Source organism: Manis pentadactyla, chromosome 13 (assembly GCF_030020395.1).
Source record: "Manis pentadactyla isolate mManPen7 chromosome 13, mManPen7.hap1, whole genome shotgun sequence".
Classification (NCBI taxonomy): domain Eukaryota; kingdom Metazoa; phylum Chordata; class Mammalia; order Pholidota; family Manidae; genus Manis; species Manis pentadactyla.
The window spans coordinates 4,580,824-4,605,860 of NC_080031.1; the positions used below are offsets into that span (position 1 = coordinate 4,580,824).

The 25,037-nt window shown below is 56.6% G+C and overlaps 1 protein-coding gene across 3 annotated transcripts in view; it reads right to left on the reverse strand.

The window, feature by feature from the left end:
* Positions 1-25,037, reverse strand: part of DSCAML1 (DS cell adhesion molecule like 1) — a 322,440-nt gene that overhangs the window by 51,530 nt on the left and 245,873 nt on the right. For all 3 annotated transcript variants that reach the window (XM_036919865.2, XM_036919868.2, XM_036919869.2), the window contains exons 11-14: positions 24,063-24,239; positions 4,462-4,661; positions 3,899-3,995; positions 3,173-3,301 (exon numbers count right to left, since the gene is read on the reverse strand). In XM_036919865.2, coding sequence (XP_036775760.2) covers positions 3,173-3,301; positions 3,899-3,995; positions 4,462-4,661; positions 24,063-24,239 — 603 coding nt within the window. The remainder of the gene's footprint in view (positions 1-3,172; positions 3,302-3,898; positions 3,996-4,461; positions 4,662-24,062; positions 24,240-25,037) is intronic.

The window sequence follows — 25,037 nt, forward strand, 5'->3', positions numbered from 1 at the left end:
GAACAGGGGCGAAATGTGGTGTCTGCATTCAATCTGCACAGCACCATCTGATAGATTTGTGTGCATGGTGCTATTTATCATTCAGCGTTCATGTATTATTACTCTGCTGCCTGGGGCCAGGAGAAGTCAGCATGCGCGGGATAGCTTAGAAAGGGCAGACTTGGTAATTTCCCTTGGAAAATTAGCACAATGAGCAACACAGCAGAAAACCTGGAAAAGCACAGTATGCAGAGATGGGGGTTGGGGGGCTGACAGCCCGGGCCCAGGATGGGTGTGGTCTGAGGTGGGAGGAAGAGGAGAAGGGAGAAGGTGGCACAGGATGGAGATGCATGGCGGGTCAGGGTGTGCCAGGCTCTGTGCTGGGCACTTGCACATAAGTCATCACAATCCCCTAAGCCTTGCCATCCCCCAGAGAATCACACGTTATTGTTCCCATTTGATAAAGGGAGGGCGAAGGATATTCAGTTGCTTGCTTAAGATCACCAGCTCCGACACTTGGTCAACCCAAGTCCTCTGCTTTGAGAGTTATTCTTGCTCCACTATTCCAAATGCAGGAAAATCTACTCACACGCACACACACTCACACACACACACACGCCCACACCCGCCTCCTTCCTTTGAGTCACCCGCCCGTTCCCTAGGATACCTTTTTGAGTTTTCACATAACAGTCTGGGGTGTATTACATGTGACCGGACAGTGCTTCGTAATGGTTCTGGAGCTGTGTGCGTGCGTGCGTGCGTGTGTACTGCATGTTCTCCATCGGTATTGTAAGCTCCAAGGGCAATACTCTGTCTCCTATTCCTTTTTCTTTCCCTACCACGTGGCTGGTACATGATTCTACAAAAATATTATTGGCACTCAGTACATGTTGCTGACGGACAGACACATATATTCCAGCCTGCAAGTCCCACAAGGCTATACATCTCCACCGAGGTACTTAAGTTAGAAGGGGGAGAGGAAGTCACACTTATTAAAGGTTTACTATAGCCCCGTGACAGGTGCTTTCTCTTCAGTCCTCGAAACAGTCCCATGAGGTAGGCTTATTGCTCCCACCTTATGGACGAGCCGTGCTCCCAACCTCTGCTCAACTCCAGCGACAACTCAGTGCGATTCTTATGGAACTCCCTTCCCTCAGTGCCAACAGGGAGAGGGCCAGCCGGTTTCTCCACGCGATTGTTCCTGATGGGTATGTTTTACAGGTGCCGAGCCCTTGTTGAAGGGAGGGTCTCAGGCTGGTTTTCACTACTCTGCCTCCACCCTCACATGCATCCTGGCACCCCAGCTCCTGGGAAGGGCATGGCAGCGCCACTCCCTCAGGGGAGCTGGGGTGGGTCCAGGGGCGATGCCCCAGGAAAGATTTCCACACACGAGCAAGTGGTCGGTGGAGAGGGAGCGGACCACCCACAGCACGGCGGAGGGCAGGGAGGCGGTGCCAAGGAGCGGCGGGGAGGGGGCGTGAATCACAGCTCAGGCTTCCATACCCCACCCCGGCGTGAGCAGAGCCCTGCCAACCCTGTCCGCCTGGCAGGGAGACAGAGCACACACGTCTCTTCCTGTCGGGCTCCTGGGCAGCCCGCGCCCAGTCTCAGGAAGTCCCAAGATGTGAGATGGACACAGTCAGCCTCCTCCCCTCTCTGTGCCCTTTCTCTGCACCTCTCCCCAGCTGTGGGCCATGCAGCCTCCTCGCTCACTTCCTGGATGCCCATCCTTCTCATGGACGCTGGGTGCATCTTTCCAAGGTGCCATGTAGCCCAAATCTCTCCCTGGGAGCTCAGTGGCTCTCAGTGACCTTCCCCAACAAAGGAGAATGCTCAGCCCAGAGGCCACCTCCCAACCTGGCCCTGGAGCACATTTTCATCTTCGGGCCCAGGAGCTATGTCTGTGACCCCTCTGAGCTGTGCACCCCCTGGGGGGCACTGTGCCTTGCTCGGGCTCTGCGCTTCTGTTTCCCTGGCTAGAGGCTATTACCTTTCAGGCCTCAGGCCCCTGCTCAGTGCCGCGTCTACAGGGACCAGGGTAATGCTTCCCGGTGCCCCTGTGGGAGGCAGCGCCCCTCTCTGTGGTCCTCTTCCTGCGCTCAGGGTGAACTCCTGGCGGGCTGGCGGAACCTGCCCTTTCTCCTCAGCTCGAAGGTAAGCTTCTGAGGGTAGGGCCCTTCCTGCGTCTCCCTCCTCACCCAGCAACCATTTACCGTGTGGTGGGTGGTGTGGCAGGTGCTGGGGAAGGCGGGGCTTGGTCAGTCTCAAGGAGAGGCTGGCCAGCCAGCCAAAGACCGAGTACTGTGCTAAGGAACAGAGGAAGGATCTGGAAGGGAGGAAACAAATATGGGATCTACCCTAAGACCTGAAAAGTGACAGGGTGGCGGGGGATGGCGGTCTGGGGAGGGTTGAATTCTCCAGACACATTTTTTTGGTGTTTTATTTTAAAATTATTTTGCAAAGCTTATATAGGTTTATGGTACTGAATTCAAAAGGAACAAAAGACCCCAGAATGGGAAGCGTGTCTTCCTCTTTCTCCTGTGTCGGACTTAACCAAGTACCCTCTCAGGGGCAAGCCTGTCACCCATACTTCACGTTCCTTCAGGACAGTCACAGAGTCACACAAACAGGAATGTGTGTTCCCCAGGCCTCGTGCCCCCTCTGAGGCCCCTCTTTGCCATTCCTGCCACCTGGCCATGGGTCTTGCATTTCCCCAGAGACCATGGGGGGCCCGTTGTTCACTCTGTCCCACGGGGATTCCCATCCCCCCAAGAACCGTTCTTGGCAAGGGCCAGCTCTCTGACCCCCAAACGCCCCCATCATCCCGAACCGTGAGTGTCCAGATGACCTGGCCAAGCCAGTGACGTCTCTGGCCACACAGACGCAGGCCGTTGCCCAGGGCTCAGGACCTTTAAGTGGCTGTAAGTCAGACCACCTTGCTGACCTTGGCTCAGGGACAGTCCTGGGAAGAAGGGGCTGACAGTCCCTCCCCATCAGCTGGGGGTGCCTTGGTCTGCCCTGAGTCCCTAGCCCAGCCCTGGCCCTCCCTTCGGAAGCCACAGGGGCTGTGCACTGGAGGGCACTGGTGTGTCTGCCTCAGGTGGACAGCCCTGAGGCCCAGGGGCTGTCCCAGCAGAGGGGCACAGGCAGGGTCCGTGGCACCAGCGGCCGCAGCGGCCAGGCCCTCACCTACCTGACTTGTTCTTGTATTCGATGTCGAAGCCCGTGATGATGCTGTTCCCGTCGAAGCGCTGGGTCCAGCGCAGGTTCATGCTCCGGGCCTTCACCTCCCGGATCTCCAGTTCTGGGGGGTCGGGGGGCTCTGGGGAGCGGCAGAGGAGGGGGCAGAAGTGAGGATGGCAGCAGGGAGCCTGGCCCGCACTTACCCCCAGCGAGAACCAGGGCTCTGCTGTGCCCCTGGGGGTTGGCATCACCTCTGGTCTACCAAGGGCCCTAGCACCCTGGGGTGCAGGCACGCAGGGACCGGGGAGGTCCAGCAGCAGCTCGGAGGCAGAGGGGCACCCAGCTCCAGCTCCAGCTTTGCTGCCGGGAAAGGGCAGGTCCTCCTGCAGGGATTCCGCAGAGCTGACAGCCTGTTTGCCCCCCATGCAGAGCTCCCAACTCCGTGACTCTCTCTTCCCACACTTCCTCTGGGGTCTGGGGCCACGGACGCAGATGGGCCCCGCTTCTGGGAGCAGCAGGGTGCTCCCCAGGGACCAGGGCTGTTGCAAAGCAGGCTGGGGAAGTGTGCCTGGAAGGGCCCTCTGGTCCCACTTCCGGCAGGAGGGAGGGTGGAGGGACGCTTTCCCCCAGAGTCCATGTCCGGGCACCACCCGCCGTCCCTGCCCTTGAGGTGGGGCCAGCTGCGGGCACCGGGGGCCCTGGGGAAGGGGCGGGCACGGGGGGCAGGTGGGAGTACCTTGCACAGTGAGTTGGATCAAGCCCCGGTCCTCCCCATACGAGTTGATGGCGTGACAGCTGAAGAACACAGAGTCCCCACGGTCAGCGGGCTTGAGCTGGGAGGGGCCAGCAGGGGCAGGAGGGAGGAAACGGGGAGAGTCTTTTAGAGCTGGTCGGCTGAGGGGGACCCACTCGAGTGGGGGTCAGCAAGGCCATCTTCTTCTGGGAGGGGGACCCCAGGGGGCTCGTCAAGGGCTCTTCATCCCAGGAAGCTCCACGGATGGAGGTGCGCAAGAGTCTGTGCAGGGGGGTCCGAAAGTCTGGGAGGCAGGGAGGAGCTGAGGGTCCCCGGAGAGGGGAGGAGCTCTGAGGGGACCAGGGGGGCGGGCGGGGGAGCTCGGTGGTCCACACATTTAATGGCTGTGGGTTGTTGGACAGGATGTAGTGAGGTCCCAGGCAGAGGCTCCTGGATGAAGGAGGAGACAGCAGGAAGGGGGGGTACTTTTGGACTCCCCGTTTACCTCCACTGGATGCAGATGTAATAGCTGCGGGCTCCCCCGGGACGGGGGCGTGGGCGCTCACCTTCAGCGTGGAGACAACCTCATCGCCGCTGTCCTTGGTGGCGATGGTATAGCGCGTGACGCGGTCGGGGTCGATGACCGTGTCCCCCTTCTCCCAGCGAATGATGATCGGCCTCTCGCCCCGCGCTGTGCAGTTCAGCTCCTTGGCGTGGCCCTTGATGGCGATGGTGGTGTTGGGGTGCGAGGTGATCATGGCCGGGACTGGGGATGGCAGGAGGTGCAGTGAGGGGGGGATGCCAGCCTGGGGGAGGGGCGCGCCCTGGGAAGGCCCCACCCCTGGCGCCCCTGGGACCCCTCCCTGCCCAGCAGCCTCAGGGAGAGGGGGTAATAAAGGTTGAGGGAGGCTATGGGAAACCCCCCTTGCCTGCCCCCTTTCTCCTTCTCCCCACCCACGATTGGGGCAGCCTCTCTCTTCACCAGGGATTCTTATATGCCATGGATCCCCCTTCAGAATGTTTTAGAATACAACATAACATACACAGAATTATAAAGGAAACCAGATATATTGAAGTATGGTTATACAAACATTAAAAACCTTCCAAAGCAAACTGTTGATGTAGTGGACCGCATACCAATATACGCTCTTTATTACTCTATCAAATAAGATCTGGTGCCGGCTCACGTTAGCTGGATTTTGTCATAGTGCTGAGCCTGTGACAGTGTGAACTACATGATATGAGAACACGTGACTCTCTGTTGGAGACAGTGGCAGGTTCTGCTGTGGCTTGTTGCTTACATTCAAATGGAAGGAAACGCTATACTTCAGCTATAAGTTAGTGGGAAAAAAGATGCGACTTTTTCCCTGACCCAAATTCATGGACTCTTTGAACTGGACCCATGGACTTCCCAGGAAGGTGGGAGGGGAGGTGGTCTCTGGACCCCAGGCCCTCTGGCCCTGCTTCGTGCCCGTCCATGGCTCAGGCTCTCTCCACAGAGGCCAGCTCGATCCCCCTGCTCCCAAACAGCTGAGAAACTTCTCTGTTTTTCCAAACAAATGGGGCAGAAAACCCTGGGTAATGCTGCCTAAATAAGATCCCTCAAGCCTGCTGACAGCGCCCCCGCTGCCCCCCAACCCACCCCTGCCGCCACCGCTGAGCTGAGGAAATTATCACGAAACAATCAAGGCCCTGGCTGGCCATCAGGAGGACCTCCTGCTGCCCTGGCAAGAAGCATTCAGCCTGACCCTCCTGTGGGCCTGAGCACCCTGGCCAGCAGCAGGAGGAGGCGAGGGGCACAGGGGGGATGGTCTCAGCTGTCAGCGAAACCCTGTCCCCCTTCTCCTCCGTCCAATTCAGCAAACATGCACGGAGCCCCTGTGCCATTCCATGGCACCATGCCACGCTTGGGGACACACGTGATGTGAGCAGAGTCCTTGCCTCCTGCGGGGAGGGCAGATGGACACCTGCGTGAGCAACGTGAAAATGAGGAAAATGAGATGAGCGTTTCACAGCGGTATTAGGAGAGATTAATTTTGACTGGTGAGTACCTGGAAAGGCACCAACCCACCCAATCAGCAAGATTTATTGAGCACCTACTATGCACCAGCCTAATGCCGGCTTCTGTAGCTAACTGAATAGGACAGCTCTGACCTCTGGAGTCTCACTGCAGTGTTGAGAACAGAGGACAGAGCCGGCAGGGGCAGTAAGACTGGTAAGTACTCGGCTAGGAGAAATGCGTGCCTGACGTGGCGACACCTCGACAGGGTGAAGCAGAAGGGCCTGGGCAGCAAAAGTGGCGGTATGGAGGCAGGGCCCAGAGAGGCCGGTGCTCTGATGCGCCGAAGGACTGTCGTCCTTGCCCTTTCCTCACCGCCTTCCCGGGAAACCTTGTCCCTCAGACTCCATGTCCCCAGGGGCTCTCATCTCCGGAGGGCCTGTTAGTCATCAGAATACACACATTGGGGTGCACTGGGCTGACCGGAAGCAGCAGACACATTCCGACCCCACTCACTGGGGAGGACCCCTCCTCACACTGAATTCCGCAGAACAGAGCCCTGGCCCACCACGTCCCTGTCACGGGCCTCCTGGCCATTGTGCAAGAGGGTGTTCTGGCTTCTCTGTCCTCACAGCCACCCCCAGCTCCCCTCTGGGGCACGCTGACCCTGCTCCACTTCGGTGGCTATCCGTTTCTTTCCCTCCCAGTGTCCTCAGATTTCTCTCCCCTCCATTTTTAAGGACCTACTCAGACAGTGTTCTTCCCAGCAAACCCTCCCGGGTCATCTGACTTCTACAGACAAAGGAGGTCATGGAGCTGTGATGGGGTGACCAGAGATCCAGTCGGTGGGTGGGATGCTTGGAACAGGAGTGGGAGATGAAGGGCAGTTTCTGGTGTCCCTGAAGTCACACCACATAGCCAGCCACCTCCTTGGCCTTCTGTCATGCGGGACCTGATGCTGGGGGCGGCGTTGGCCCCCGGCCCCTGCACCAGCATTTCAGCAAAATCCCCAGCCCCAGCTCATCAAATAATGAAGCAGATAAATTTTATAATGCGTGGCATTACACCAGGATATACAATAAAACGTGAAAGACAAATAACGAGGTACAAGTTATAATGAAGAAAAAGCCTGCAGTCAGAGACGTCCAAGTATGAATTATTGACTAAGGTTTTACACTCTCAAGGATGTGTGGAAGAATATTTTTCCATCAAAGATTTGCATAATTCACTCGTATAAACCTGGATGGAATATAGAGTAAGATTTTTACATCAACAAGTCTTACCGGCCTTGCACTGCAGATGCCTCCATTTTTTCTGGAGGATTGGAAGGTGGGGGTGTGGGGGGCAGGCACTCAGGCTGTTGCTGCTGTCCCCCCAGCGAGTGGTCAGAGACTGGGGCCAGGACCCCTGTGTGGGACAAGGCCTGAGGCCTTCCTGGGGAAGTGGAGGCCTGTTTCTGAGAGGCTCTGCTGAAGCCCCAGAGGAGCTGGGGGATGTCTGTACAGAGGGTGTGTGTGTGTGTGTGTGTGTGTGTGTGTGTGTGCAGGGTGTGGGAGATGGGTCAAGCCTCAGCCTAGGTCAGAGCTCTGAGGAAGGGAAGGGAAAGGAAGGATCTTTCTTTGGTAGGAGGACTTGAAGGCTGCACCAGAGCAGGAACCTTGCAGCACATCCTTGTTTTGCTCTCCAAGCAGGACGGCTCTGGCCTGTCCTGGGCATGTACCCAAGTGAACTACAAAGCCACCCCTCTGGCTGGGTGCAGCTGGGTGCCAGGAACCATAGGTTGGTTGGCAGAGCAGGACCTGGCTTCAGACTCCACCTGTCCTGTAGGCTATGCGCCTTTGATCAGTGCACCACCTGTGCATCCATACATGCCAGTCCCACCTCAGGGAGACTTCCCAGTCATGTTTGTTCAAAGGGAGGTGTGGGGGCAGCCAGAGACCACAGGGCCTCCAGAGACCCTGGAAAGGCCTCAGAGCCCACTTAGTCCTTCAGCCCTGAGTGACAACCATACCTGGGGCCTGGGGTGGGTTCCCTTCACTGTTGTTATGGCAATGTAGAAAAAATCGATGCTTCCCTCACAGCCCCCAGCTCAGGACAGGTTCACGGGAGCCCATTTATGAAGAGCAGGCTGCTTCTGTGACCCCCCCATCCAACTTGAAGGGCCAGGGGGCCAGGAGGGAGTAGGTTCTACCTGTGTCTCTGCTGGCTATGTGGCTTTTAACACAGTATACTTAACTTCTCTGAGCCTCTGGCTCATCACCTGTGATATGAGGACATGGCTTTCTACTCCCAGAGTTGTCACATGGGCAAACAGAATCCAAATATATCAAATGCCTGTCACATAGCAGCTGCTCAGGAAACCCAGCCTCAAAGCTCTCATGCCCCCGTCCTGTTCCAAGAAAAGCATCAGAAAAATATACGCACACCACGATGTTACTTGCTAGGCCACTGCACAGAGTCACAGAGCTCTGGTGTCGCAGAGCCCAGATAATGTTCCATATCACAGCCTCTAACCGCATGAGGCTGTCGGGCCCTTAAATGTGGCCAGTGCAGACCGAGATGTGCGTTTGTGTAGTGCACACACACCGGTCTTCAAAAACACAGGAAGAAAATAAAAGAAGAATATAGAATTAGTTTTCATATCAATTGCACTTCAGGATTTAGATATATTGAGTTAAATAAAATACATGATTACAATGAATCTCAGCTGTTTGTTCTTACTTTTTTTGTGTGACAACTGGAAGATTTTAAATGACATATGGGGCCTGCATTTTGTTTTTACGGAATGGCACTGGTGTGGGTCATCTTCACAGACCCTTCCTTTTACAAATGAAGAAACTGAGGCCACACGGGGAAATAATTTGCCCATGGTCACACTGCTAGCAAATGGCAGTGCATCTTAAAAGGGGCCAGACGACAGAGGACGATACTTCACACACAAAGCCATAATACTAAGGGTGGAAGGTGAGGTGGCACGGAGAGGGCTATTTCCCAATTCCTTAGGACCTAAAATGACAAGCTCCAGATCCCTCATGAAACATTATGTTTTGTTCTGGGCGCTCAGCTTGACGGAGGACATTAACAAGCCAGAGAGTGATGAGGAAGATGGCAGACTTCAAACCAAGCCATCTGAGGAGCCGCTGAGCAGAGGGGACGTGCCCCTCTCAGGGAGCCGGCGGGGTGGTGGTGGTGCAGACAAGGCCTGATAGCTCTTTGCAGAGGGGGAGGGACAGAGCTCCTACCTGGTCACAAAGGTATTTTCTAGTAGTTCTTGCTGTTCGGAGAAAGGGCTGCCGTGGGAGGCAGTGAGTGCACTGTACTGGAGGTGGATAACCAGGGACATCACAGAGAAATTGGAAGTGAAAAAAACATACAAAGGGGTCAGAGACCGTTGTCTTTGGGCCCCTTGGGGTATCTGGCTCTCTGGAGAGAGGGAAAGATGGCCTGGGAATCCAGCTCACTGTTTTAGGAGATGATTCTACAATTCAGCCATAGTCTTCTTCTTGAATATAGGGATCGTTAGCTCACTGCCATTGGCAAGAGGCAGAGAGTGGCCTGGTCCCTTCCGCAACAGGAACTCCACTGCTGTGCTCCTTCTCGGGCCCTGCCCCCAGCCTCCAGGGGCCAGGTGTCCTCCTGCGCCCACCAACTGGGGGCCTCACCCCCCTGGCTGCTGTACAGATGGGCTAAACAAGGCAGCCCCCTAATGGAGGGGAGTCTGGGGCGTCAGGTACCCGCCCCATCTGCTCCCCTCTTCCCTCCACCTCCCTGGCTTCTTGCTCTGGACCACAAGCTCTCTCTGCTTCACTGAGTCACAGTGATAAACAAGACTGAATCCTCACCACACGGAGACCCCGCTGTGCCCCAGAGGGCTTTCTGGGTTGAAGGCAGACCCCAGGAATTCCTACAGAGATGTTCATGTTTGGGCGCCCGTAGGAGCACAGCACAGGCGCACACACCCACGCACGTGTGCACACACACACACAGTGTCAAAGACACACCCCAGCAGTCACAGACACAGTCTCATGGCCTATGCTCTGGCCTCCTTACCATAAACCCACACACGGTGCCACATACACATAACCTGATGCGATTGTCAACTGGGTGTCAACAGCCTGATGTGGCTGTCTGCTGGACATCTACTCACCTTATATAAATAAGTCCACCCTCCTACACACACACACACACACACACACTTTTTTGGGTACCTTTTACTGGGAAATTACCTCCTACCACGTGCTGGCTGTATTCGAGTAGTTACATGAATTAACTCACGTGAGATCAGGTACTGTTATTCCGAAGCCTGGGTGCTGGTGTTTCTGGACTGAGTTCCGCTGCCTCCCTGGTCCACGGTGCCCGCGGTGCCCGCGATGCCCGCGATGGGGCAGGCAGTGGGCAGGATGCTTTCTTCTCTTGGCTTATTGCTCAGTGACCCCCATGCCAAAGGAGTCGTATTATCCCCATTTTTCAAATGGAGAAGCCAGGGCTTCCAGAAATGTTCTGCCCTCTTGAAGCCTGTGTCACTGTGGCTGCGGGGGGCTGGCCACCTCCCGCAGTCTGTCTGTCTGTCTGTCACACATGCACCCAGTATCAGGCCCTGGGAAATGGGATTTGGCTGTCACCAGAGAGCTGTGGTGGTGGCCCCGGCAGGCCACTCCCAGGGCAGGACTCAGGCCCTTCAGGGTGCAGCAGTGGGGAGGAGAAGGGGTCATATGCACAGGGCTGAGTCCTGCGTGACAAATGCTAGGATCAGCCACAAAGGCAACACAATACTCCAATAGGACACAGGAGACTTTAATGAGATACAGTGTCTCTGCTTTCCTGCAGTGTAATTCAATTAACAGCCAGGGAAAGCTAATTTCTTTTTACAAAGAGGGGTGCAGGGGGGATTCTCTGGGGACTTGGGACAGGCAGAGGCTGGAGACGCTGGGCCCAGGGGCATAAGGAGACCCCTGTGGGCAAGCCACCCCCAGTCCTGAGCCTCTTCCAACATAGCCTCTTCAGGAGGAGAGGGTGGGCTTTACCCTGAGGCCCTATGGGAGGTCCTGGAGTGAGCCGAGCCAGCCATGTTCAAAGCTCTACAGCCCAAGCGTCGCCTGGCTGCCCGCACGGCCAAACTGGGACAAACCCTGGTAGAGGCCAGAGAGGCTTCCTGATGACTTCCAAGGCCCTCCCCTGGCACCCCATGTCATTGCAGATGCCCCTCCTGTGGGCATCGATTGTCTCTGGCATGGTGCATGTCATACTGCAGCGTCAGGTCTCCTGTCTGACGGTGACATTAGAAGCACGTCTATCGGGACTTAGCACACATTCGTGCAAAGAAGGAAAGCTCCCAAGCCCAGGGCACCCCTCCTGCTCCCCACAACGCTCCAGGCCGGCCTGCCTGGGACCCCGCTTAGACCCTCTCCAGGGCACGGGGGAGCCTGGCTGGCCTTTCATGCCGGCCGCTGTCTTTCGGATTTCTTCCTCCTGGTTCCGATGGGGCCCTACTGGCAGGTGCCAGGAAGAGGAGAAAGGTACCAGGGGCTGGAGTAGAATCACTCCCGCCCCTCGTCCAGGGCCCTCCTGGGGCAGCAAGCCAGGGCAGAGGAAATCAATTTCAGGAAGAAGACAGTTGTCAGAATCCGATGTAACCGGTTCCCGTCTGTGAAATTACTAGCAGGCCAGCTCCTGTCACCCCCGAGGTCCTGCCCAGACCAGCTGCTATTTACATTTTAATTTGATGTGAGTGGCTGATAGATTTTGAAAACACCACAAGACAGCTTTGCTCCGCCGCTCATCTCCAGAACCCGCAGACTTTCCGACCCTTGGAGGTGGGGTTCTCTGTCCCCAGGCCCTGCTTGCCAGCGGGGAGCTCTGCACCTCCGTGGCCCCTCCTCCAGCTTCCTGCGCCCCCTGGGGTCCCCCCCCAGAAGGGGTGGACCTGCTCCTTGCAGTGTGCATAGCAGCAAAGCACCCTTCTGGAAGAGCTTCGTCCTTGTTAAGGGGGTGGCCTGGGGGCGTTGGCCCCCACACTACCCGAGAGGAAGTGGAGGCTCAGAGAAGCGACGCGGTCAGTGTAGGTCACACGGCTGGTGAGCAGCAGGCAGGAGACCCAGCCCCGGCCCCCTGACATCTCCCCAGCGCCTCTCCCTTGCTTCTGACTCCAACCTTCTCCTGCCTGGTTGATTTCTCTCCCTTTCTGGCCTTCCTCCCAGGACTGGGGAGCTGGGTGGGGATGACGGAGCATGGATGAGTCCTGGGGGGCTGGGCAGCTGGGGCAGGAGGGAGCGGGCTTTCTCTGTCTCCCCCCTCTCTTTCACCTGGTGATTGGGGCTCAGCTGGTGTTCCTGACAAGTCCCCAGGTCCCCAGGGAGGGGAGATTCGGTTCTGAATACCCAAAGGAGAGGAGCAGTGCGGGTGGGAAGGAGACTGTGGAGGAAACAGAATGGGGTGCCACCGGCTGTTGCGAGAGGCACAGGGAGGAGGCATTTCAAAAGGAAGCTTGGGCGCATCTTTACCCCATTAATGGGCATGAGTATACAACTGAGGGCTTCCTCCGGGCCAGGCACTGTTTTTTGTTCTTTTATGTGCATTAACTCATTTAATCCCCACAACAACACTATCTTTATTCCCACTTTACAGATGGGGAAACTGAGGCTCAAAGAAGTAAAATGCCCAGGGTCACGCAGCTGGTAAGGGGCAGAACCAGGACTCAGCCCAGGTACCTGTGGTTTCACCTGCGACGTGACGCCAGTGGGAGAACAGCAGTGGCCGGGGAGCAGGCAGCCGGGAATGGCAGTGCCAGGAACTGCGCTTCTCCGAAGGGGGATCACTCACATTTGAGGGGAAGGAGATTGGCCCAGAAACCAGGACACCGAGGGGTTAGGCTACTCGGCTCCAGGTGGGGGGACCTGGGAAGATGGTTGAGGAGGTCCTCAGGCCTGGCTACACAACAAAATTACCTGCGAAGCTTTAAAGAAATCTTATTGCATAGACATTAGCCCCCAGGGGCTGTGACTTTATCGGTGCAAAGTGGCCGGCAGTGTGGCTCCCACACGTGGTCTGTGGGCGGCCCCCGGGGCTGCATGACCCCCTCTTCCACCTCCTGTTCTAGTAGGTGCCCTCTGGTCGCTCCTCTGCCTCCGGTAGGACGACCTCAAAGCCAGTAGGACTGGAGGGAGGGCAGCAAAGTCCTAGCATTCTTCGTCTTCCCTGAAGACGGGCCCTGCTCTTCCAGGAAGTCCTTCTGAGAGTCTAACTGAGATGATTCACACAGAGCTTCTCGCTGGTAAGGATGCTCCGGGCATGTAACATGCCCTTCTGGATGCCCTCCTCTTTGCCCCTGGGAGAGGATTTTCCAGGGGAGAGGGGACTCCACGAAGCCTCTGGGAAAGGAGCTCCGAGGCACTCATTCCGTTTTGTTTCCAAAGGGATTCCCCGTCCCCATTCCCCATTCGAGAAGAGGGGGCCCCTCCTTCCCCCTCCCGCCCACCCGACCCTCTCCCTCCCTTCCCCAGAAGGTTTGTCTCTGCTCCTTGTTAACAAGATCCTGACAAGAGCTGCAGCCCAGTTTGGTGGTGTGAGATAAGCTGCCACAAAGGGGCATTGTCGCCGGTGGGGCGGCCGGCCTGGGGCGGGTGGGGAGGGCGGAAGCCCTTAGCTTAGGCTGGTAGCAGCTCCGGGCTCCCCCTGGGAAAGGCGGGTGGGGGGATGCCTTCTGGTGCCTGCTTTGTTTTTCCTTCTTAAAGAGCCAGGGCCATGGCGTTGTTAATTTGATTGCACCCACTTCGGCTTCTTGTCTCCCCTGATTAGCCAAGCTCCACCTGAAGCATGAGATTAATTCAAATTGCATGGAAGCAATCAGCCTCGGCTCTCAGAGCTGGAAGGGAGGTGCCTGGGTAGCTGGGGGCACCTTGGATGCCCACTGGCCGTGCACATGGGGAGCAAAGCTGGCAAGAGGATGTGTGAGGGGCGGCACCTTTGAGACGTGGCCTGCAGACCCGTTTCTGCTACACAGTGGGTCCCACTGGGACCTTGAAGCTCACCGGGCCTGGCTTTCTCCAGCCCCGACACGGAGCTGTACTTGCCAAGGAGCGCAGGAGGAGGCGGGGTGGTATTCTCAAGTGAGGGTGGGCACCTGCCTCTCCCCCTTCGTCACTTCCCAGAACGTTGGAAAAATGAGAGTAATAATAAAAACAGCTAGCGTTTGTTGAATGCTTGCTGTGTGTCATGTGCCCTAGTTAATGCTTTACCTGAATTAGCTCCTTAGATTCCTGCCCCCCAACCATAGGGGGTGGGTAGTATTTTTATTCCTGTTTTACAGAGAACACTCAACTCTGAAATGACCCTGAACATCAGAACCCTGTCAGAAACGAAAGGAGGTCACCTCACCTTTAAGTACTTGGAAGATACTTCAGGGCCATCACGGAGCGTACTCTAGAAGGGGGGGTTGGCAAAATCCTCTGTTTAAGGCTGGACAGTAAGTATTTTAGGCTTTGTAGGCCACGGGTCTCTGTGGCAGTGATGCCACTCTGCTGACTGTAGCTCATAAGCAGCCAGGGACCACAGGACATTAGGAATGGGCATGGCTGGGTTCCAGCAAAACAGGCGGCTGGCCGAATTTGGCCTCAGGCCCAGTTTGCTGACCCTGCCCTCAAGTTTGGCGCACAGGAGAGGGTGAGTTCACCGACCAGGAGGGCGTTTCTGGTTAGGAGACCGCTGCATTCAGACTAGGGCGGCTGTAGGGTGTTGGAAAGGGCACCTTTCAGCTTCCAGAGTTCTGGAAGGTGTGGAGTTATCAATACTAGATCACTGGATGGTTGTGGGTTGAATTGTGTCCCCCGAAAAATATATGTCCAGCCCTCACCCCTGGTCCCTGTGAGTGTGGCCTTATTTGGAAATAGGGTCTGTGCAGATGTGCTGAAGCTGTAAGTTGAGATGAGGTCTTACTAGGATAGGATGGTCCCTTAGTCAGTTTGACTGCTGTCCTTACAAGAAGAGTCACACACGGAGGGAGGGGTGAGCAGGCATACAGGGGAGGCTGCCATGGGGGATGGGAGGAGACTGCAGGATGCATCCAGGGAACGGGGCATGCCAGGGATGGCTGGCAGCTGCCAAGGGGGCAAGGAAGCGTGTTCCCCTGGAGCCTGCAGAGAAAGCACAGCCCTGCTGACGTCTTGATTTTGGATTTCTAGCCTCCCAGAACTGTGAGAGAATAAATTTCTGTTTGTTTAAGCCAGCAAGTTTATGGTGCTTTGTTCTAGGGAATTAATACGGGTGCCCGTGCGTGGCGGAGTTCCCTGTGCAGAGTGCCGGAGCTGGAGCGGGCCTCCTAAGCCGGGCGGCTTTGTGGGCTTTGCCGTCCCTGCTCTGGGGGAGCCCAGCCCCTGGCCACTCCCAGACACATGGGTGGGTTGGCAGCAGGCACACAGGTGCAGGCCTGTTCAAGGGCCACACTCCCCTCCCCTTCCCTGGCACCTGACCCAGGCATATGCCCTCAGACAGTACTCAGTAACTACTGAATAATGAAGGGACCGTGTCAGGCCTGGGCAGGAGAAAACATGAGCAGGAGAATACTTGCTTCAGAATCTCCATTTTGCCATGTCTCGAGTCTCTGTACATCAGAGAGGCCCAGATGGGAGCCTCATATTCCTGGGCTGGAATCCCCGAGGACCAGGGAAGGAGCGGGGGAGGGTGTGTGCCTCTGGAGGGTCTCCGGTCAGCCCACCAGTCTCATCCTTTCTGGCCCAGGATGGGACACCACCAGTCACACCATGAATCGTGAGCCGTCATAGAGGGGTGGGAACTGCAGGGTCACCTGGTCCGGCACTGCTTTAGGTAGAATCCTGCGGCTTCCTGTTGTCTCAGGCCACCCATTACCCCCACCTTGACACTGAGTGCCAAAGCAGATGTGCCATCTCCTGATGCTTATATGTGCCCTTTCTGCTGATGGCATCATAGTACTTCCCATCTCTCAGCCTCCCAACCCGTGACTCTCTGGCTCCTCGTCCAATCCATCGACATCTGACTCTCAGGTCACCCCTTCCTCCCCATTCCCTGCTCAGGGGCCTAGTATCCTGTCCAGACTTTGGTGCCACTGTTAAGCAGAAAAATAGATACGAGCAGGGTGGAAAGAGAATAAAAGACCCAGAGTTAATCAGTTAAAACTCAAAAAGACAGGAGCAACTTGGCCTGGAGTGTCTGAATATTCCCCTGATAAAGGAGGGTACCTCAGCATAGCCCATGTCTTTATTGTGTTAATCATACAGGCCCAGCTTATTTTTAAACTTCACCTATATGCTTTTTTTTTTTTCTCCTTTAGCCCTTATCAAGTAGTTTGCAACCTAGGCAACTAATTTAGCATGCAGACCCAGCCATAAACAACACAGTAAAAGGCAGCAAGTTAAGAAGTAAGATTCTTAACTTGCTCTTTAGCAAACAGACAGTAACTCAGCCCAGCTTGGGGGCTGGGCAGGCGGTCTTGTTTGATCTGCTCCCAGACCAAGATGCCGGTATCTCAGGGAGAAATCAGAGCAGGAAGTTCCTTGTGTTAAGTTAATTTTAAATATTCAAAGACCATTTAACAAGTCTGCACCTCCAGCCCTTAGTCACATTCCTGAAGAATCCTTAAAAGGGGGATCCCCCAACCTTTCAGGGCGCTCCTCTCTCTGAGGTCACCTGCACTTTTTCTCTGAGTAATTTTAATAAAACTTTTACTCTGCTTCACTGCTGTGTCTCTGCCCTTCCATTCTTTGTTGCGGCGAGGACGAGGACCAAGGAAAATACATAGTGCTCCCCCAGCACCACTGTTTCTGTGCAATTTCCCCCCTAACCTCTGGCTGCCTCCCTCTCATCAGATGTGGTCCCTACTGTCTGCCACACGGGCTTCCTACCCCAGTGCCTTTGCTCATGTTATTCCTTCCACACCCGCTCTTCAAGGGTCAGCCCAAGTCCCACTCTTCTAGAAAGCTCTGTCTGACCATGTCTGTCCTCACTGGGTTTTTCTTTCTCTAACTTTTAGCCCCTAATCTTGCCTCTTTCCTGAAGGTTGATTTCAGCTTCCTAACTAGTCTGGGAGTTCCTTAGGGTGGGATCAGTGATTTAATCAGGAAGTGCAAGTTTACTAACTGATCCAATGGTCTAGTCTGTCCCTACGGTTCTGAGGGGCTTTGATCGTAAGTGGGGAGCAGTTCTGGGCTCCTCACTCAGGGCAGGGTGTGGAGGCACTGCTTTGGCTGTTTGCCAGCCTGCATTTCCTCATCTAGTAAACCAAGCCAGCCAGTGATGAACCTGGGGCCCTTGTGTCACCAAATGTTTACTGGCACCTTTTCCTTGATTAGTATAGGAGGCACTTGTTTTTGTTATTTATCACATCTGCTAGAGCAGAACATCTGAAAGACCTTGAACACCACCTTTGGAGCCCAGATCCATCTGGAAGCTGTTCTGTGCTCGGGGTCACGGGGACTGACTGCAGGGATGAGGGTGAAGTGGTGGTGGTGGGCTTTGTACCACCGCTGCCTGAAGCCTGGAAGGGCCCAGACAGACCCCGGGATAGGCACCTTGAAACAGGGAGTAGAGGCTGCCCAGGCAGGGTCATTCAGTAAAGCCACTCCTGCCGGCCAGGGGGTCTGCCTTGTGGTGGGGGGGGTGCAGGCAGAGGGAGCGGGGCTGGGCGGAGGACCGCCCCACCTGGAGACTGTTTACCTTGAAACCTCTGCACAGAGGGACCTTTGGGGGCCAGGTTTGGGATGTGACTTGCTCCAGGGATACTGTGGGCCTTCTGAGGCTGGGAAGGTCTCCCACATTTCTTTGGCTCAGACTTGCCTTTTTCCATAAAACCCTGAAACACCCAGGGCTCCAGCTTCCAAAAGGTGGGGCCTGGAACTGGTGACACGGGCCCTGCCAGGTCTGGGCTCCCTGGATGTGGCCCATTTGTTTGGTTGTGTCAATGCCTGAGGGGCTGAGGGAGGGGAGGGCTGCGGTGTCTGTGAGCAGGGGGCACACAGTCCCAGGGAGGAGGAGGGCCGGCCGGGTTCCCCGGGGGCAGCGGGGGACACCGGACAAGGTTCACTCCCAGTCCCTGGCCGGGGCCTTCCTGCCCCCCAAGCCATCTGCTCGTGCTGGTCTCCCCGGGTCCTGCCTGAGGCCTGGGCTGGCCTAAGGGGGCACACCTCTTGGCGAGGGCTCAGTGGGGGCTACAGCAGGGAGCCGGGCCTGGGGACAGGATGGGTCCAGCCTCTCTGCTCGGCTCTGTTTGATGAAGCAGGAGACCGTGCTGCTCCTTCCTCTATGAAGTCTGAAAATCAACGGCCAAAGAGAGAGCCTGCCGGGGAATCACTGCCATGGAGATCATGGTGATGGCTGCTTCCCCCTTCCTGCCTCCCTCCCTCCTCCACCAGAGGCTCAGAGGCCAGGGCCCAGGCCTGCAGGGGGATCCCCGGCTCGACGCAGGGTGACCACCACTGGGGTGGGGAGAGCAAGTCACTCGCTGCAGACTCCACAGCCGGGGCCTCAGAGCTCAGCCTCCGCCCTGCTCTGCTGCCCCCCAGTCTGCTTCCCTGCCTCTTCTTCCCCCTTTGCAGCCCCAGCACAGGGTCTGTCCCACCCACCCCTCACCCACTGGGGGACACTCAGAAGGGCGGGGGGGGAGCCAAGGAGTGACTGGTGACCCCACGTGTGATTGGACCAGACCTGCAGGCTGGGGGTCCATCAGCCTTCAGTCCTCAGCAAGGCAGCCGAGCTGAGCGGCCGTGGTGTGGGGAGACAGGGGGCACGCAGGGACGCCCGCGGCCAGTCGTTTTCTCCAAGCCTGTTTCATCCTGCGCTCTGGGAGGGGCCTGCTAAGTATGTCCATGCCAACCCACATGCCCGGGGTCCATCTGCACGTCCTGCCAACAGCCGTCCCTCGGGCCTAGGGCCCCTCCTTGGGATGACAGACTGAGGGGGGTGCATTGGGGCTTGGGGCTCGGGCAGAGAACTGCCTGGGTGCCTGGAGCATGCACTAGGAAGGGAACTGTGGGCCTTGGGTGGCCGTTTCCTTTGGCCACAGAGTCCTCACCCCGTGGGAAGGCAGAAGCGGCCTCCCGGAGCAGGGGCCCCAGCCACTGGCCTGAGGTGCTGCTTTTGCTCAACAAAGAGGGATTTCCTTCGGCAAATTTGAAATTAGGACCACTTTGGGCCGCCGGATACACAGTTGGCTTTGCAAGGTTTTGCCTCCTGCCCTCGGCACTGAACCAGCAGCCGACGGCCGGCAGGTGGCCCGGTCTACCTGGGCCGGGGGCTTCTTTCCACTAGGGTGGGCTCCTTCCATTCCCCTCGCCCCTCCTTAGCTCCCTTCTCCTCCTGCCCTCCTGGGACCCTGCAGCTGGGTGTGCGGGTGGAGGGCTTTGGGGTCTGGCTTTCATTGGTCTGACATTTTGCTAAACAAGCAAATCAAAACTCAGACCAAACAAAGAGCCCTTAGGGGTGTAATTGGCCATGGGCTCTGCCTTGGCCCCATCACGGAGCCTTCACAAAGCGGAGGCGAGTCTGGGGGATGTTCACGGCCCGTTTAATCAGGTAACCTGCTGCACGGCTGCTGAGGCCAGGGAGGCACCACCCACCGAGGCGGCATCAAACACGGCCAGCCCCTTGCCCCCCGACTAGGCAGCCCCGTTCAGGGGACGCATTCTCTTTGAAGATGCCCTATTTTTCCCCATGTGTTAGTTGGAGGAGGAACTGCCTCCTCCTCCATTTGGTTGTTACCTCCTTTTCTACATTTTAAAAGGGAGATTAAAGGTAGCTCTGTGGACATGGTATTTTCTTCTGTTAATTATATTTGTTTTCAACCATTTCTGGGAGGCGGTCTGGTGCCCTGCAAGGACATGCTCTCTGCTAGAATCCTAGGCTGTCTGAGTTGGAAGGGGTCCTGGGATCAGCCAGCGACTAGATCCTAGCTCAGGCCTCTTACGGTGCAGAAGAGGAAACTGAGGCCCAGGGAAGGGAGGGGCAGCTCTTGGATGTGAATCTGGTGAGTCACAAAGCCAGGCCCAGCATCCAGCCCTCCGACTCTCGGTGCTCCTTCTACCAAACTGTGAGTCCGTGGAGGCAAGTTCCAGTCATTCCCAATGACCTTGACCCAGGGCCTTCCCTTCTCTGAGAAGGAGCTAATGCCGGCGGACCTCACCGAAAAGACACGGGAAGCGCTTGGTAAACTGGTCAGCGCTGTTCTTGCTACAGTGGCAGGACTGGGCTACACGCTCCCGCACGCGTGGGCTCGGCTCAGACCAACACCAACCGGTCAGGGGAGGGGGCGCCAGCTGGCCCAGGTGGCTGCCAGCGAGGATGTCCAGGGACGTGGGCAGCCTCTTGCCTGCTCCACCACACCCTTAGCAGCCTTGGTCCTGAGGAGCGGGGCTCCATGATCCTGCAGGAATTCTGCAGGAAGCAGCTCCGGAATCCCTCCTCCCACCAATCCTGGGGCCCCTGGAACTCCAGTTCGGAGCCTGATACTGAAAGTCAATGCTACCTAGAAAGTGTTCAGCTTCCAAAGCGCACAAGCACCGCGTTTCATTTCCCCTGCCCCCCCTCCCTTCGCTCCCCACCAGCCACCCTGATCCTCCCCTCACCCGCCGACATCCTTGGAAGTTCCTGCCTTGGCCTCTGCTGACTCCCGTCCGAGTCCATCTCAGTTTTCAAGTCCTCCTGAGTGACTCCTGCCTTTGTGGAGCTGTCAAAGTCCCTTATTCTCCCCTGAAGTTAAAATATTTACTCTATCCCTGATTCTTGACACTTTTTAAGGCACTCGTCATTTTGGTGTATTATGTGTATATGCCTTTTGCCTCCTCAAGGTTCTAAATTCTCTGAGAACAGCAACTCTGTCTCACTCATCATTAGATTTGCAACCCCTGACACTAATGATTGCTAATCATTATTGAATGTATTTTGTGCCAAGTTCTGTGTTAATTGCTGTAAGTGCACGTCTTGAGTAAAAAGTAGAATTCCAAACATACAGAGGAGGAAATTGGGGCTTACAGACATCACTGTCCAAGATCCCACAGTGATCAAGTGGCAGAGCTGGGATCTGAACCCAGCTCTGTCTGGTTCTAAAGCCCATACTCTCAGCTGTGGCATTTTTTTGACTTATTTTGTGGGTGCTCAGCGAGCACTTGTTGAGTTATCCTTGGAAACCGTAGGGGTCAGTGGTGTACACGCTCCCCGACAGGCCAACCACGAATGTCCAATTTGACACTTGGATGCTTTTTATGATATATGTCCCTTTGATGTATTTTCTTTCTCACTTCTACCTGGCTAAAGTGGGGATTAGGTCAGTTTGCCTTCTGAGAGCTCACAGAAGTGTGAGGTCGGTTGAGGTGAAGCCGTACTGGGTCAACGCTTTCCTGAGTGTGTTAGAGGCAGTGAGGTAAAAGCCTTGAAATTGGCTTTGCCGATGGCAGGTCTGTCTGTGGCTGGCTCTGCGAGTGAGTGAGGGGAGCGCGGGTGGTGTGGGCGTTCGAGGTGGGCTAAGGGATGACTAAGAATGGCTTACCCCAACAATCCATTGGTGACCTGCGTGCCCAGGCCCTGAAGGTCCTTCCCCACCTTCCTGTGCCCTTTGAAGTCCCAGTCGGGGTGGGTGGGAAGAGGAGTAGGGCAGAGCGGGGGCACACGCACGGGAAGCGCCTGAGAGAGGGTCACCGGGAGCACTATGCCCGCATGGAGGCAGCAGGTGCAGAGGGGATGCTCCCAAGAGAGTCAGGAGCGTCCGTGCTGCACCCCAGTGCCCACTCCCGCCCCTCAGCATTGTCAGGTCTTCACAGGATGTCAAATGCTGGGTTGCATCATTTAGGCTGCTAAGGAACTGCTGAAAGACGGTCAGACCCTCCAACTCCAGACAGAGGCCCCCGCACACCACCGGCCCTCAGGCCTCAAATGCCCTGGCTCTGGTCCTCCTCTCCTGCTGGCATGAGGGGCGGCACAGGGGCCCCCAGTGTGTTGAGGCAGGCTGCTGGGGAGCATGGGGCTGGAATGGAACTGGGCGCTGTGACAGAGAAAGGGTGTGAGGAAAGGGCCATCTGAGGGAGCAGAGCTGGAAAACAGCCTGTGGCTGAGGGTGGTGTGCGTGTGTGGGGAGGCGGAGCTGGCGGTATGCAGAGATGGTGTGAGGAAATGCCCGGCAGGCGGGCAAGGACTGCGTGGTGAGTGGGAAAATGTGACCTGAAGGTGTCTGTGAGACGAGCAGGTGTAAGAAGGATGTGCGTGCACCTCACTGTGGAAGGGAGCAGAGTAAATGATGAGGCAGATGAAATGAGGGCAAGGGCCAGAAGAGGAGGGGACAAGGTCTGGATTCTGTCCACGAGGGATGTGTGCGCGTGTGCGAGTGTGATTTTATGGTGCACGTGTTTGGGAAGTGGCCCTGCATTCACAAAATGTTCTTCCTCCACACGCCTCAGGTGCTTCACAGCTGCAGCCTGGATTGCGCAGTGAGGATGGCACAGAAAAAATGCAGGCCCCGCAAGGTGCAGTGGTGCTCCTGGGGTCCCTGGGTCTTCTCACACACGGCGCACCCTGACCACTGCATCCCGTCACCCGTGTCCCCTCACTCCACGGAGAAACCACTGCCATGACCACAGCTATGCTTGCTCAACTCCCTAACTTAGAGAAAAAGAGCAAAGACTGAAAAAAAAAAATCTGAGACTTTGGGCTCATCTCTCCTGCTGCAAGTGGGAGATAAGGATCAAACACCAAGGCTGGGTCCAGGAGCTGCCTGCTATTCCCCTCGCCTCACGCAGGCAGAATTAGCGAAGTCCTCCCTGGCTGAGGGATGTAGATTGATCGCCTGGTTTTATTAAGGACAAAGTGCTTTTTGATAGTGTGAAGGAAGCGGCTCCCCAGGGCGGGCACGCCGGCGCCGGGCACTCCCAGAGCATCGATCGCTGGGCTTCCCTGTCTTGCGCTGAGCTGAACATGGGCTCTGGCACATGATAAAGCAGCTAGGTTCTCACGGGAGAGAACTCCGGGGAGAGGCCGGGCGGGCCGCAGCCCAGCTCCGGGCTCAGCAACCTTTCCCCGTGTCCCCGGAGGGACTACCGTTCCGAATAACAGACCTGTCCGTTTTTGTTGGCCGCATCCTTGACAGCGTACTGGGGGCCGGTTACCATGCCGGTGACATGTTTTACACACATCACCGGACTCATTCCTGACGCAAAACAACAGGTCAGGCACTATTATGCCTCTTATTCTGTGTATCAGGACAACGAAGCACAGTAGGGTCAAGTACAGTTCAAGGTCACGATGACCATGACATGGCACCAGATTCACACTTGGCTAGTCAGATGCTAAAACTCAGGCTGTCACTGCTTATCCTCCAGGGCCTGTGTCCATTTCCTGACACAGGGTCAGATAGGCACTGTCCTTCCGACAGGATGCCTGGTGGCCTGTTTACAGACCCCTCATTGCGTAGAAGCATAGCCGGTAGGAGCGTCTGTGGGTGACCTAGAACCCAGGGGATTCTGGGCTCCCCAGGCCTCTGAGCCTGGCTCTGCGCCTGGGGATTTAGAAGCCATAGGTAGGGTGCCAAGTTATGGGGAGTTTTATTGCTCTCCTGGCTTTTCCAAAACATCTTCCCCTTGCTGTGACCAGTTCCTGTGTTTTGCACAACAATTCTGTGGGGGGCGGGGTGGGCAGGGAAGGACCTGCTGGACAGGGGAGGAAACTGGAGCTCAGAGAGGTGAGGTGACTAGCGTAAAGTCCCAAAGGTCATCGGGCAGATCTGGAATTGGACCCAGGTTTTCTGCTCGCAGGCCTGTGTCCTACATTGTGTATAAGGTGTCCTCCCTCTAAGCCACAAACAGGTGTATATTATTGAGCAACAGAAATAAACTATTTGATGTGACTATTCAGATGAAATTGCCAACCTACAGGGCAAAGGAAATAGGATGCCACGTGATACTGTGCTACCCACGAGCTCATCACGGCAGGAGTGAGCCAGGGCCGTTCGGGGTGAGGCCTCAACTCACCCTGGTTTAGATGAGAGGGTTTTTGTACCCCCCCCATCTGAGGGTCCCAAGCCCACCTCTGACTAGGAATCCTCCCTGCCTCCTGTCACAGGGGGAGCAGTGGAAACCAAGTGGGGAGGCAGGGTGAGTGCAGAGGGGGGCCCTGCCCGGGGATCAGATGCCCAGAGGGCTGCCTGGGGGCAGGACTCACTCTTGACAGTGAGGAACATGGACTTGCTGATGTCGGTGCCCACGCCATTGCTGGCCTGGCAGAGGTAGTAGCCGATGTCCTCTTCCAGGACGTGGCGGATCAGCAGCGAGCTGTTGGGCAGGATCTGGATGCGGCCGGTGAGGGGCACCGGGTGGTACTGCTGGGGGTTCCCGCTCCCTGGAAGGAGGCAGTGGTTAGCAGGCTGGCATCTAGGCTCGGGAGGGAGCGGGGGAGGACTGGCGTGCCTCATGGAGTGGCCCTGATGCCTCTCTCTTGACCATCTAGGGCCATTTTGTAGCCTCCCCAACACTCTGGGAGCCCACGTGGCTCCTGCTGGGCTTCAGGAAAGACCCTCATGGAGGTCCAGCCCTGCCCCGGCTCCGAGGTCAGCAGAGTCGGGGGCCTCAGCTCCACGGCCTGCTCGGCACTGAGCTGCTTTGGGGATGAACTCCTTGGAGAGGAAGCAGTTGTCTTTAGGCCGCGTGGCAGCAGCCAGAGGGGAGACTGAGCCCTCACATGGCAGCTGCCTGGTCTCAGGAGGCCAGGCCTGGGAAAGGGGCCGGCCACCCTCCAGGGCTTTGTGGTGGCCTCTCTTCTTCCCCCAGTGTTGGCGGTGGATGTGGTCCAAGGGACACTTCTGCTCTATAAGAGGCTGACATGGCGCTTAGTCAGATTCCAAATACGTTCTCAGAATGAAGGCCCAAGATCCCAGAACTGGTTGACTGGTGAGAAGCAAGGGCCAGTGAGGGCCTGGGCCCTGAGGGCAGGGTGGGCAGTGTGAGGAGGCAGGGGAAGGCAGAGAGAGACTGAGTTCTAGGCCCAGAGGATGAGGGGAGAGGTCACACTGTGGGGACAAGGGAAAATTAGGAGTCAGCATGACACAGTTGTTCCTGTGGGTGGCTGAGAATGAACCCCAGATCGAGCATGGCCTGGGGCCCCTTAAAGCTCAGAACCAGAGCTGCCCCCAGGGCCAGG